The following is a 13,747-nucleotide window of genomic DNA, read 5'->3' on the forward strand; positions in this document are numbered from 1 at the left end:
TTGTTCCTATGTTGTTTCTGTGTTGTTAGGATAATATGAAGTTTTACGCTGACATAAAAACTGTCAGAGTGACGCAGTTCTGTGGTTAATCTCAAGATTGACCCCTGTGACCTTACTTAGTTGACAGGAAGAAGATATGTGAGCAGGAGTGTCCAGTAACATCAACATCAATCCAACACCTCTCTCCCTCACCCTTTCTCCCTCAACTGCCTGAATGTCTTTCATCCTCTGCCAATGATCCTGTTTCCTGGGGTATCTGGGGCAACAGAAGAGTTGGTCTCCAGGTCAGTATTTAGGGTTTAAAAATATAGGTAGGACTGTTTTTAAACCATGGACCGCCAGTCACTACACCACTGACCTGTCCTCCTACTGCAGGGACACTAATAAAGAGGCCCTGGATGATTTGGGGGCATTAGAGCTGTAGGGTTTCCATAGATCACTCCAGGAATTATACTAATTATGAAGACAGGGGTGCCACTGAGATGGGTTCTGTGAGCTAAATCTTTCAAGGACACCCATGCCACATATCATATCATAGTATTTCATAGCATTGCATACCATAGCATAGCAATCTATAGTATAGTATAATATAGTACAGTGCAGTACAGGTAGTGGTAGTGCAGTATAGCATTATTTATTATAGTTTAGCACATGATAAGACAAACCAATCTAGCACAATCATGTAATAGCATCCTATAATATAGTATACACTAGCAAGGGGTAGCATAAAAGTGTAGTGTATAGTATAGTACAGGATGGCACAAAATATTTAACATAGTATAGTGTATATAGTATAACATATATATATATATATAATATATTATTGTCTTGCATTGCACTGCATTAGTATACATTGTTACAGCAATACATTACAAAGCATTACAGTTCCCAGTAGTATTATTACAAACTGCTGAACTACTGCATCATCCCTACATTATGGTATGGTGACTGTATTATATTGTTTATTACTTGTTAGTTTCGTCCAGATTAAATATCTCACCATGGAATACTTCATGTACCGTTTCTAAATCACCAAAACATAGCAGTGAATGATGTGTTCAGGTGTTTGCATTCAGAAGTTAAGGTAACAAGACAAGAATGTAAAATGTCATCCAGGTAAACTGTTCCTTAGAAAATGTGTTATGTTTTATAATGTTTTATAATAAAGTGCTATGAGTGTGTGTGTGTGTGTCATTGTGTTTTTTGAATAAAGGACAGATGGTCGAGTGCTGGTGGTGAACAGATTATTGGCTTCAGGTCAAACGGAGGCCATAGAGAGTAGTTTTTAACATGTTGATCTCCACGCATCACTCCATCATCACCGTGAATCATCTATTTCCCAATGCTTCATTGCAGCACGGTGCTTGGACAAGATGTTGCTGTCTGCCTACCGCGTGTGAACGCACCAAAATTATGAGTGTGTCCCATTTGAGCAGCACCAGAACATGAGCTGCCCTTGCAAGTGAGATCAGTGTTTTCTGCAGAGCACGAAGTTACAGAGAGTACTGCAGACACAGCTGCTGAACGTGAAAACAGCTTCAGCTTTATATTTGTTTTCATGGAAGGAATTCAGTGGACTTACTCTCTCAAATGAGATTACAAGGCCACTGAGATAAAATACTGTATAAAGTCAAAGGTTGCAAACTATTCAGGAATCCAGCATTTGAGAAAAACATCTGTCTAAAATGTTTTTCTTTTTTCTTTTTTATGGTACATTTCTGAAATCATGTGCCTCAGGTGAAGAGCCCTATCATTAAACTGTCATCATTGGGGGAAGAACAGTGGCCCAAATGGATAACACGCAGTCGGACAATTGCTCAACACACACGCACAGAATGAGTTTGTGGTGAGAAAAGAGGAATTTACTGAAACTGTTGAATGTAGGTATTAGAGCCTGTGGAGTCCCATAACACGTACTTATAAAAACAATGTGCCGGGAGGCTGATATGAGGAGATATTAGTGGAAATTACAATAAGCCGAATTCCACAGTTTTCACACTGTGTATTTAGATAAAGGGATGTCACAAAAGACAGGAACACACTGGTTATAGACAAGGGAATACCTCAGTGTAAGATCTCTCAGCTGGACATCAATTGTATTTGTCATATTTTAAATCTTAAAACATCTAATTAGGCACTTGCAGCCTAAAGAAAGACATAACATAAAGGAAGTAACAAGACGAGACCTTTAAGAGTCACAATACACGACAAAGTAAAATAAAAACTTACAGAATATGATACCAAGAGTAAAACAGGTTGTGTCTCTGGCCTGATGTTCATTGTTCTGTTTGCATGCACAACTGTCTGTGCACTGGGAACCTCTGGTGTGGCATCTGTGCTGAGGTGCCAAAGACCAAACAACACCTAGTCTACCACTGGTTTCATGTGTGTAGGAGTGTGATTCACTGCGAATATACATTGAAAAGCATGAGGCAGATCATTTTTATTGCTTTTGAAACACATCACACTGACCCCCATTGAACCATTTAAACTGTAGCTCTAACCACAAACCCTCATATTCCCTTTTCTAATCAATTGCTCACAACCAGTCAAACCAAATGACTCATTTGAGCTTTGGCAACTTTCATTACAACACATGTAAAGTGTCAAGACTGTCTCCCTCTGTCTCATAAAACTGAACAGACAGACATTCAGTGAAAACAGTTCAGGACACAGGCCCTTCAGTTGCAGCCTGAACACTGAGGCTTATTGTCATAACGTCACCTATAGATTGAGGTGGGAGGTTGTGTTTAAGGGTGTTAAACCACCGAGTGCTCAGCGCTAGCCTGACTTGATGTGTCCATTACATTATACATTAACAAGCCAAAGGGGCACCCACGTAAATGCCTGTTATGCAACACTTCACACCTGTAAATGCACGTCTGGAGAGCCAGTGATTGTCCCGTGTGGGTGTTTTTCAATTTTGCTCTTCGTCGCCACTGGAAAATGATGTTGACATTGTTTTAATGACTCAGTGTGAAAGAACTGGCACATCACCTTAATTGCTACCAAAGTCACTTTCCTTCTCTCTTACTTTCTCTTCTAAAGGAATAAACAAATCGTAGTGGCTCCATGTAAATTATTCTGATTCTGAGCATTTCATTTTCCATGGCCGTCCCCATTCAGCCATCATACAGTTTCTCTCATCACGCTTTCTCTTCTGTGATGCCAGTGATCCTTTCTCTCCTGTTGCATAACATCATGCATTCAAACAAATATGGCAGTAAAATGTCATTTTAGAAATGCATGGTGTGAAGAATTCTGGGATTGTATTGTAAACTGTTTCCTGAAAACTGAAATCACTGCCAAAATACTAACACCTGCTATCAGAACAGTCATGACACTTAAGAGATAAAATATAAAGGTTTCAACACCGTTTACTTCAAAATGAATATGTTTAGCAGAAATACAAAGAGATCCTGGTTCCCTGTGGAGCTGCTTCAGCATATAGCAGGACTTCCTATGGAAAGGTTTGAGTGCACATTTTAATCTTCTATTCTGAGGAGCCTGGACTTTTAAAAGAGTCGTAATGTTACATAAGAAGAACACACCTCAGTGGCAAAGACACTGTGTAATAGTTGTAACTTTCCATGGGCTGTAAGACAGGTTTACCAGGCAGCACGTTGATCTTGAGGAAAAAAAAGCACAGATGAAAAGGATATTAAAGAATGAGAATTCAGGAGAGGAACTACTTTATCATCACTTATTGACTTTACTTCCTCAGAGACCAGAATAATGTGTTTTGCCACAGTAGGCACACCGGTGTACCTGCAGTGTGTTCTGTTAGTGTATGTCAACACAGGAACAGGCCGAGTCTCCGGGGTGTCACATACAGGCAGCTGGAACACTGGATGATGTCGGTTATGTAAAGGTTTCTTTACTAACATGTGTCCAATAAAATAAAAATCCAAGGGCTTTTATATTTAATTTGTATGTGATGTCTTAAGCCAGGCTAGTGTCATGGTACAAAGGGATCACAGTGACAGTCTGTTGTATTGGTCGATCCATCAGTCCCTCTCCTTCGTCATTATTGAAATATCATTTTTGTTTTTATTTTTGGTGAAATGTCTCCACGCCCATCGGATTATTTGCTACCAAATTTATTCCACATGTTCAAGGTGCTCTAGGCCAATTCTCCTGTGCCAGCAGATGTGTTGTTGGCAAATGTAGACTTCCGATTTCCGAATTCCTAAACCCTTTTCCTCAATCACATGGTGGTTTATTAGTACATTAGAGAGGAAGTAAATAGCACTGCAGTTGACAGCCAGTAGACACATAAAGAGATGCTGTCTAGTCAAAACAACCTTCAGCGACACATTGACTGCTGAGACATGACGTAGGAATTTGCTACAGGAAAAAACAAACGTCAAATAATGTCTTTTTCCACTAATACCATGTGATTTTCACAGTTTGTCCCTTTCAGCATACCTCACCCAGCCACCAGCAAGAAGAAGAAACACGTGGAACTACACACGAGCTTCACATTCCTGGCTATTGCTTTCCCTGACACGCTCCTCATCCCCTCCCACTCCCTCTCAGTTAACTGTACAGTATAAATAACCTACTCTGAGCATTGCTGGGATTCAGACACTGACCTGCAGATACTCAGGTGGGAATAGAGCTGAACAGAGAAAAAGGATCTGTCTTCTAAGCAGTGGAAGAGGAACACAAACAAGTGCATCTCAAATACTCGAGGATCACTAGTTTAGTCTGTCCCCACCAGGATGTGGCTTCAAGTGTCTTTCCTATATCTGTCTTGCTTAATTCTGTCAAGCCAAAGCCGGGCTCAAGCTCAAGCTCAAGCTCAAGCCTCCCTCCGTCACTCCAGTGATCCTGCTGGACGCTGCCACTACACTTTCACCGTGGCCAGTCCAGATGAGTCCAGCTGCCCTGGAAGCAGTGAAAAAGCAGAGCTGGATGGAGTTTTGTCCCGACTCACGCTACTGGAGGCTCTGGTCAGCAGGCTCATAACAGGTTTAGATGGAGGCACAGGGACTGATCACGACCAGGGTCTCCAGGAAGCTCATTCCCAAGTTACAAGGGAAAGAAACCATCTGCAGCAGATCCAGGAGCTGCAGAAGAGGCTGGCTGAGCTGAGCCAGGAGGCAGAGCACCTCAGGCAGACACCCTGCCTGCAGACACACACCTCAGGAAGCCACCATCATGAAATCAGACCTGCCAGTGGTGAGTACATCAGTGAGTAGAGGGAAAAACATTTTTTTTTGCAACAATGTTGTACAAAAAATCAAGAGGATTCAACAACTTCTGTAAAGACTAACATGAAAATAAACACATTTACAGTCATGTGTTGCTACTGTTTTTACTATGTCTTTGTGATTGACTCAGAATATGAAAAGTCTCCAGGGGCAACAGGTCAAGATGCAGGGATTTAAAGCATAGACTTGTTTATGACTGTGACACTTCTGTTTTTGTTCATTTGATAATTTAATCATAAGTATATGAAAGCAATATCTCAGTCTTAGAAAAAAATTAATGAGACACCTAGACTTAGGTGTTGTTAAAGGTGATGTTGATTCATCCTAAGCTTAGTCCAGCTGCTGTATCTGTATGAATCGATGTATTCCGTCATGTTCTACTTAAAATACCTTCCTAGTCTGCACTGTAGTGGTAAATGAGTTTTCCTATATTCCATTTCTTTCAGACCCTCCATACAGTCCTGGGAATAGGATGTACCAGGAGATGAAAGCTGAGGTGACAGAGGTTCCAGCATCCCACCTTATTCCTGAAGGAACTCACAACTCCACCGGTATAACGAGGGTTTTTACTGATGTTATTGTAGGTGATGTTGTAGATGTTAACGTTAAAAGATGCCTTTGAAAGCATCATAAATACATAACAACTACCATGACTCTCTTTTCTACTCTTTTTTTTTTTTCTATTTGTTCTTTTTTAGGATGTGGAGAGCTGCTGTCAGTGGGGGATCCTGTGTTGCACAGGAAGGCTGACAGTATCACAGGGAAGTATGGAGTGTGGCTGCAGGATCCTGAGCCTCAGGGCACCTATTATACCAATAAGACAGTGTGGCGTATTGATGCCGTGGGCAAAGATGTCCGTCAGCTCTTTGCATATGAAGACATGGATCAATTCTCCAGGGGATTTCCTATGAAGGTCCTGGTCCTGCCGGAGCCTATGGAAAGCACTGGGGCAACCATGTACCGTGGCTCCCTCTATTACCAGCACAAACACAGCCGTACCCTGATTCGCTACGACGTGGCCTCTGAGAGCCTGGCATCACGCCTGGACCTGCCTCATGCTAGTTTCCACGGTCAGCACCCTTACTCCTGGGGCGGCTACACTGACATTGACCTGGCAGTGGATGAACAAGGCTTGTGGGCAATCTACAGCACAAACAAGGCAAAGGGTTCAATTGTGATTTCAAAGCTGGACCCCCAGAGCCTGGAAGTGAAGAAGAGCTGGGAGACCAACATCAGGAAGAAGACAGTAGCCAATGCTTTCATGGTATGTGGACGCCTGTACACTCTGGCCAGCTACACCACCCAAAACACCACCATCAACTATGTTTTTGACACAGCCACCGGCACGAGACGGGCTCTCTCTGTGCCTTTCAAGAATAAGTACCGCTACAACAGCATGCTGGACTATAACCACGCCCAGAGGAAGCTGTATGCTTGGGACAACTTCCACATGGTCACCTATGACATCAGACTGGGCAGGGCCGGCCACAGCAGCAGCTGAAGAGGACACAGAGACAGACTGCTGTTTACTGAACTAAGCTGATCCAAGAGCAAGTGAATGAGATCAAATCGTTTACATTGTATTGAGGTTATTGCAAGGCTTAGTTAGATTTTTGTCATTCAAATGATTTCTTTGTAAATAAGATGAACATAATTTAACAGCACAGAAATATTCATAAAGAAGGTTAATGTCGATATGATCACACTAATGATCATCAATGTATTATCACACACATTAAGAATTGTTTAAAATTGTAAAATGTTTCATTATAGATCAATAACTACCAGTGTAATTTAAGTTCTTAATAAAATGTATAAAATAACACACTTTTGTTTGTTTGCGTCATAATGTGTTTTTTTATTGAATCTTCGTAGTCACACACTTTCTATGAAAAACCAATATAATACCAGTTTTTTTTCTTTGATTATGTTTATCAAACATGCTGTACTTTAGTTTTAAAGTACAGCGTATATATCCACCAATATCTATCATGGACACAACCGGTCACATGTGGTCACAGCTCAGTGGTCACTACCAAATGAAGGTGAGTGTAGAAATATCATGGAGCTCATTAATCACCATGGCAACACCTGGCATACAGACATTAAAATGAAAGTTACCTCTGATATGTGACAGTACAGTAAGTGGACTAAGTGTAAGTGTAAGTAAGTGGCTATGGTGAAAATATTACTAACCAAAGTTAAAATTAATGGAGTGCATAAGTGTTTGCCCCCTTTAGAGTGACTCGTCTAAATCAGAGCTGGTGTAACACAGTTCGATAAATAGAGATCACCTGTGTGCAGTGAATGTGGTTCAAGGCAGCACCTGTATGCACAGACTGTGACCTTATCTGTGGATGCTCCTCAACTAGCCAGATCCAGCTATACAAGCTCCAGGAGAGGCCATATGCAGGTACTGTATATTATTATTACACACTGCCCTCTGTGGACAACTGGCTGCATCTGCATTTTACACACACACCTTTGAGATCTAGTTAAAACACACAGACATAGTTCTACTTCCACAAGATTAAAGGTCTTGTCTGTTGAATTTGTTCTTTAACAGTCAAATCCATGTAGAGTCTCCACTGTTTATGCGGTTTCATTTGGAAATGCCGCCAGGATGCTAGAAAGGGGGCAACAGCAACACAGTTTCTAAACAGTGTTAGAGGAGATGGGATGTCTCACAGTACAATGATATAATGGGAGGTGACTCGCCTGCAGTTGGAGGAAGCTGAGTGTTAGTTGACTTCCCCCCACTAGCGTTTGCACAAACACAGGGGTTCTGCTTTGGGTTGTTATGGGGCCAAAAAACAAAACAAAACACATACCCCTTGTGAGACACCGTGCCACCACATACTGAGATAATTTTAAAAGGAAGCAGTGTGCCAGGGTTATTTTAATGTCTGATGCTAAAACCTACAAACTGTCTCAGCAAGACACAAAACTATGTCAGTAAGAGGCACACATCTAAATTTTATTGTTTTTAAAGACTAATGAAATGCATCTTTAATGTCAGTTTCACATCAATAACACTGTGCCAACAAGCTGCATATGCATCTTAATAAGGAAATATCCTACAATTTTATTTCCACTTCACAATTTCAAGTTCACATTTTTAACAGCAGGGAATTCATAAATCACACACACTAATGCTACAGATTTTCCTCAAATAGACTCACACTTATGGCGAGAGGATTTAAAATATACAAGGTAGACAGGATTCACATCACAGATATCTGTAATGTATTTCTGACTAGTCAAAACTGGACTTGAAGATATCCACAACTACATTTTGACTAGCCACATTTTGAATTAATAGTAATATCTTAGTTTGAAATAGCAAAAAACATATCCTTTATCTAAAATATGCCCAATTAAAGATATCTGTAATTAGAATTTTGACTAGTCAAATGCAATTCAAGATATCTGGAGTTCACTTTAGTTTTCTCATTTAAGTCAAGGAGCCATTCTGAATAGTCAAAATGTAATTACAGATATGTTTAAGTCGTATTGTGACTAGTCAAAATATAGTTGCTGATATCTTCATTTACATATCTGACTAGTCGGAAACATATTACTGCTATTTGTAATATATTTGCTAAATCGGCGCAATGGCATTGATGACGTCATTTCTGATATCTGCAAACTAACTGTGACCAGTAAAAATGTGAGTGTACAAATCTTAAAACGTCATTCTTACTGGTCAGAATGCACTATTCAAAATGCCACTTCAGATATCTTAAATGTGATCATGGATATTAAGTTTTAAACGGCCTGCCATACACACACACACACACACACACACACACACACACACACACACACACACACACACACACAGTTCAGCCAAACCTATTGTTTCCCATATGGAGTCCACCGCAAGCCTTGGAGAGTGAACAGTAAATCCTGCAGGAAGTCCCAAGTCACCCAAAACCTATCCACCAAGCTGTACTGGCAGTAACCCATAGCTAAGCCGAAGCCCACATCTGTCACATAGTGCCTGGCAAGCAGCAGCTGAGACAGGCTCACCAGAGCGGCCCATCCTATCACCAGGACCCGCATGGAGGCTGTGTCCACCAGCTGCGCTAGGAGGAAGCGGGCACACATGGCCGCCCGTGTGGCATGGCCTGAAGGGAAGGAGTAGCGCTCCACAAGGAAGGTGGAGAGGATGTCAGAGTGATTCTGGGCAGGCCTTCGACGTCTGACCAGAGTCTTAACAACTCTGACCAAGAGCAGGTCCAACAACAGAGCTGTGAGGAGATAAGAGAGAACGGATTTCAGTTTAAATCACTGGAAAGTGGATCTATTCAAAAGGTGACAGTGTCTTATCTGTTTTATAAGTTAAACATTTCCCCTCTCTGCAATTGATTTAAAAAAAAATAAATCAACAGGAGCTCAGTTTCTAAAGGGGTGCCAAACTCTTTATATGGGATCTTGGACAACTGACCCACAGAAAAGAGCTACGAGCATAATCAAGTAACAACACACTCACTTAGTTGTCACATAAAACGAAATTTATTGCAAACGTTTTCATTTGTGATTGGTTTGAAAGAAAAGTTACTGTAAGCGCCAATAAGTTCAGAACAACGCGTCATTCTGGGCTGATTCTACACAGACTGTAACTCTGATAATTAACCACAGCACAGGTTGAGAACGGGACTTGGTGTCAAAGCTGGTAGTGAACAAATCTACAGATATAATCAACGCATGCAAATGAAACACCACGCGTGCATTCAGCTGAACTGAGAAACCATTTAATAACTGGGAAATGATTCTGCACGATGTTGGCACGAACGTGCGTAATAACGCGTCGCCATTATGCAGATATTGTGTAGTGATAAAGAGAAAGACGCATAAATGATGGCGAGTTGTATTATTATCTGATATTATCTTACCTGTGCACTTTGGTGACATGTAGACTGCTGCGTTATGAGTTATGCTGATCATGGATGACCGGCTTTTAAGGAGCAGATATTTGACCGAATCAAACATAAAACGAACAGATTACATGATTCACTGTGGAGTCTGGTTTCTATTTGGGGACCAGAGTCTTACATGATAACTCAAATTCCAAACAGGAAACCCATTCTTACCCAGAGCCAAGTCCAGCATGATCTCCTGTTCAGCTGCTGTTTCTCCGCGCAGCAGCGCGTACACGGTGCCGATGAACCACGGGGCGACGTGGCCGGAGAACTCCACCAGCCGCACCACGGGCCGCACGCTGCCCCACGGTGACTTTTCACAGGCGCACACTCTGAGACGCTTGGACAGCCACAGATCTATGGCCAGCAACAGCCGGAGCGTTATGGTGAATATCGGCTCGCTCAGACTGACGGAAAGCTCTTCACCTTGTGCGCCAGAGGAGACGTGAGAACAGCTGGAGCTCCGGCGGCGCACATGGCACTCAGACGTCGACCGGTATCCACCAACAGGTCCGCGGCCACTATTCCGTCTTGACGAAGGCGAGGACATTTTCGTGTGACTAAATGCCCTTGGTTAGCTATCCGCCCTTCTTTTTGGACCACCCATGTCCAGTTAACACGTTAATCCTGCTGCTTAAGATCAAAACATCCTGCAGACTGGACCTGAGCCGGTGCCAGTTGATTTTCTTTTTTTTTTTATTTACATTATGTATTTTTGGAAGTGAGTTTTGAATTGTGAATGAACGGCTTATCACAGGTTTCACAGTGTCGATCTATGACACATTTGCTTACAAATTTGCTTACAAATACACCAAGATGTTGTCATAGGGAAGTTTGAAAGAGGCACATTAACATATCAGACACATATCAGTCTGTGGTTGGAAACGTGCGCCTACATCCGTAGTGGCCAGTGGACCAATCGCTGAGAGCTTTGTTCAGATTTTATCACTGTGAACGTGGCTTATTATGTGCTGCCCTGCACATCTCACAGCAGATCCTGGTGAGGGCCACAGACAGTCGCCTGTTCAGAGGGATGTTTCCGCCTCCTCTTCATCTTTAAGTCGCTGTCACCGGAGCTGCCGCTCATCACACGCTCTCTCTGAATATGCCCGGACCGCTGCTCGGAGATGTGTTTCCTGATTTCGAGGCAGAGAGCACCATTGGCAAAATTAAACTCCACGAATTCTTCGGTGATTCGTAAGTAGACCTATAGATGATGACTTTTTATTTATGTGTTTATTTTTTAAATGTCCATTCACAGTCTTTTATTAACACGTTAGAGTGAACTTGTGGCCTCGCCTTGCAGTTCCTCTTAATGCTCTGTGACTTCTGCTTTAGTGTCACTGATAAAAACGCACTGGCCACATCTGTAGAGTCTAAAGAAATCCAACACAGCAGCTCTGCCATGAATTCTGCTTTTACAAGATCCTAATCTAACCTAATGTCCCAGGGAAGTCATAATTCTGCTACCTGTTAATTATTGAGGTCATAGTGGTTGATATAATATCATACATTTAACATAATGCACTCCAGTAAGAGTCCACCCCCCTCTACGACCTCTATAACACCTACAGTGAGTAGGTGTAGATGTTTCCACTGGAGAACTCCTAATCGATAACTTTGTGAACAAAGCAGAGTAAGTTATGACCAGATCAATTGAAATCAAAAAAGCATCTGTAGGGCGACCACAGCTGAGGTTAAAAGGTTGCACTTAAAACCTCATGCACATCCCTGACCTGATTAAAAAAAAGCTTTGCTCGTCATAATTTTAGCAAAGTTAGAGTGACATATCCTGTCAGTTACATCATTTAACTTCCACTCTGCCTACAACCTAGCAATAAGCAACCACAGTAATTTGAAGTGTAAAGCTGTCAAGAGGACATTGAGTCAGAATGAAACCTGGTTGTGAAATCTCGGAGAGTATCTCCCTCTTACAGAATAACTGACCATGACTCACTTATCTTTTTCTTTATATTTTTATTTTATTCCAGATGGGGTATTCTGTTCTCCCACCCCAAAGACTACACCCCCGTGTGCACCACTGAGCTGGGTCGATGTGCCAGGCTGTTCAGTGAGTTCAGTAAACGCAATGTCAAAATGATTGCCCTGTCCATTGACTCACTGGAGGATCACCACGGCTGGAGCACGGTATGACACAGTACAGTGCTGCAACCACATCTATGTTAACACACAGAGTTGAGTAAAGGCATGTGGTTGTGAATAGTGGGTCAATATTGAAAGATTCTGTGGTTGATGGAGGAAACATCAACGTTTTGAGTGAAATAACTGACTCTGAACTCACTAGGACATCCTGGCGTACAACTGTGATGAGTCTGGCAGCCGTTCCCTGCCCTATCCCATCATAGCAGACAGTAACCGGGAGCTGGCAGTAGCCCTGGGCATGCTGGACCCAGACGAGAGGGACAAAGACGGCTTGCCCCTCACAGCTCGCTGTGTAAGCAGAATTTAACATGCCTCATTCCAAGTGTGTCCCCTCATTCACGTATAGAGCAAAAGTTTTTTCTCCAATTTTGTGTAGGTGTTTATCATCGGCCCCGACAAAAGGCTGAAACTGTCAGTGCTGTACCCCGCCACCACAGGACGCAACTTCGATGAGATTTTGCGAGTGGTGGACTCGCTTCAGCTCACGGCAGGGAGAAAAGTGGCCACGCCTGCAGACTGGAGGGTACAGCGTGTCACACCTGTGCAGAGTGACCTTATTTAGCAGCAATTGCATCAATTGTAGCAACCTGCTCTAGACTGTAGTAATCTTGTTTCTTTTTTTCTGGGTCTGTCTTCCTACAGCCTGGAGACTGCGTGATGGTTCCTCCCAACATGTCAGAGGAAGAGGCTGCCTCTTTGTTCCCAGCTGGAGTCTTCAGCAAAGACTTGCCCTCTGGCAAGAAGTACCTGCGCTACACAACCCAGCAACAACCAAAACAACGGCCTCCATCAGACAGACAGTGTCCTGGTCTTTGATTACTGCTGGTTTCTGTGACAAGTGCATCACACTCAGCAAACATGGATGGAAACACGAGTCTAATCTACACATGCTACAGTGACGACTGCTTCAGTAATGAAAGAAGTTTTGGCCACTATTCAAAGGTGGTGGAGCTAGGCATGTATTTTAAATAGTTAAATAATACAGTATGGCAAAAGTAGTGGTATGAGAACGTGTAATATATTCATATATGGAAGACTTCACTTGTGAGCTGCAATAAAAGCACTGTGGTTGCATTCCCCCCCAGCTTGGACTTGTGAGTCATTTTAGCAACAAGAAACTCCGCTAAGACTCATCTGAGTTTCTTAGTTTAGGACAGCACCACTCTCCTCATCTTTCTCCATCATAAGTTACTTCCGTCTGAAGGCGGCTGTTAATGCAGCTGTGTAGGATTTGGTGTTCCCTCTCACTGGGGCGACAGCAGCACTGAAGAGCTTAGCAACTTTGATCCTGGGAACTAACACAGGACAAGACAGCAGGGGCATTACAAGCAGGAAATAGAAGGATAAGATAATATGAAGTAAGGAGAGAACAAAGGACGAGGTGTTTTTAAAAATGTAAGAGTAAATTAGTGTTGCTGAGTTGACGTACACTGAATTATAGTG

General features: G+C 42.4%; 3 protein-coding genes across 4 annotated transcripts; 2 read left to right on the forward strand and 1 right to left on the reverse strand.

Annotated features, from left to right (window-relative positions):
* Positions 1-4,601: 4,601 nt before the first annotated feature.
* LOC113172312 (myocilin-like) lies at positions 4,602-7,015 on the forward strand. Its single transcript, XM_026375227.1, has 3 exons — positions 4,602-5,184; positions 5,663-5,767; positions 5,915-7,015. The coding sequence occupies exons 1-3, from the start codon at positions 4,725-4,727 to the stop codon at positions 6,715-6,717; spliced, it is 1,368 nt and encodes a 455-aa protein (XP_026231012.1). The 5' UTR covers positions 4,602-4,724; the 3' UTR covers positions 6,718-7,015.
* Positions 7,016-7,064: 49 nt separating this feature from the next.
* On the reverse strand, positions 7,065-10,937 carry LOC113172313 (phospholipid phosphatase 6-like). 2 transcript variants are annotated; one of them, XM_026375229.1, is made up of 3 exons: positions 10,313-10,937; positions 9,063-9,469; positions 7,065-9,026 (listed from the first exon to the last, which is right to left on the reverse strand). In XM_026375229.1, exons 1-2 carry the CDS (start codon positions 10,689-10,691, stop codon positions 9,072-9,074), a joined length of 777 nt encoding a protein of 258 aa, XP_026231014.1. In that variant the 5' UTR covers positions 10,692-10,937; the 3' UTR covers positions 7,065-9,026; positions 9,063-9,071. The 2 variants fall into 2 exon arrangements, with proteins under 2 accessions (XP_026231014.1, XP_026231013.1); XM_026375228.1 differs by having other exon boundaries at positions 7,065-9,469.
* A 168-nt stretch (positions 10,938-11,105) lies between these two features.
* LOC113172314 (peroxiredoxin-6-like) lies at positions 11,106-13,386 on the forward strand. Its single transcript, XM_026375230.2, has 5 exons — positions 11,106-11,338; positions 12,133-12,289; positions 12,447-12,596; positions 12,681-12,827; positions 12,947-13,386. The coding sequence occupies exons 1-5, from the start codon at positions 11,247-11,249 to the stop codon at positions 13,118-13,120; spliced, it is 720 nt and encodes a 239-aa protein (XP_026231015.1). The 5' UTR covers positions 11,106-11,246; the 3' UTR covers positions 13,121-13,386.
* Positions 13,387-13,747: the final 361 nt, after the last annotated feature.

Source organism: Anabas testudineus, chromosome 17 (assembly GCF_900324465.2).
Source record: "Anabas testudineus chromosome 17, fAnaTes1.2, whole genome shotgun sequence".
NCBI classification, from domain to species: Eukaryota; Metazoa; Chordata; class Actinopteri; order Anabantiformes; family Anabantidae; genus Anabas; species Anabas testudineus.

Coding starts and splice junctions, on each gene's coding strand:
- LOC113172313 (XM_026375229.1), bottom strand. CDS start 10,691: ATGTCCTCGCCTTCGTCAAGACGGAATAGTGGCCGCGGACCTGTTGGT. Junction 9,470..10,312: donor CATGCTGGACTTGGCTCTGG/GTAAGAATGGGT, acceptor ATCTCCTCACAG/CTCTGTTGTTGGACCTGCTC.
- LOC113172314 (XM_026375230.2), top strand. CDS start 11,247: ATGCCCGGACCGCTGCTCGGAGATGTGTTTCCTGATTTCGAGGCAGAG. Junction 11,339..12,132: donor CACGAATTCTTCGGTGATTC/GTAAGTAGACCT, acceptor ATTTTATTCCAG/ATGGGGTATTCTGTTCTCCC. Junction 12,828..12,946: donor CCACGCCTGCAGACTGGAGG/GTACAGCGTGTC, acceptor GTCTTCCTACAG/CCTGGAGACTGCGTGATGGT.
- LOC113172312 (XM_026375227.1), top strand. CDS start 4,725: ATGTGGCTTCAAGTGTCTTTCCTATATCTGTCTTGCTTAATTCTGTCA. Junction 5,185..5,662: donor TGAAATCAGACCTGCCAGTG/GTGAGTACATCA, acceptor CATTTCTTTCAG/ACCCTCCATACAGTCCTGGG. Junction 5,768..5,914: donor AGGAACTCACAACTCCACCG/GTATAACGAGGG, acceptor GTTCTTTTTTAG/GATGTGGAGAGCTGCTGTCA.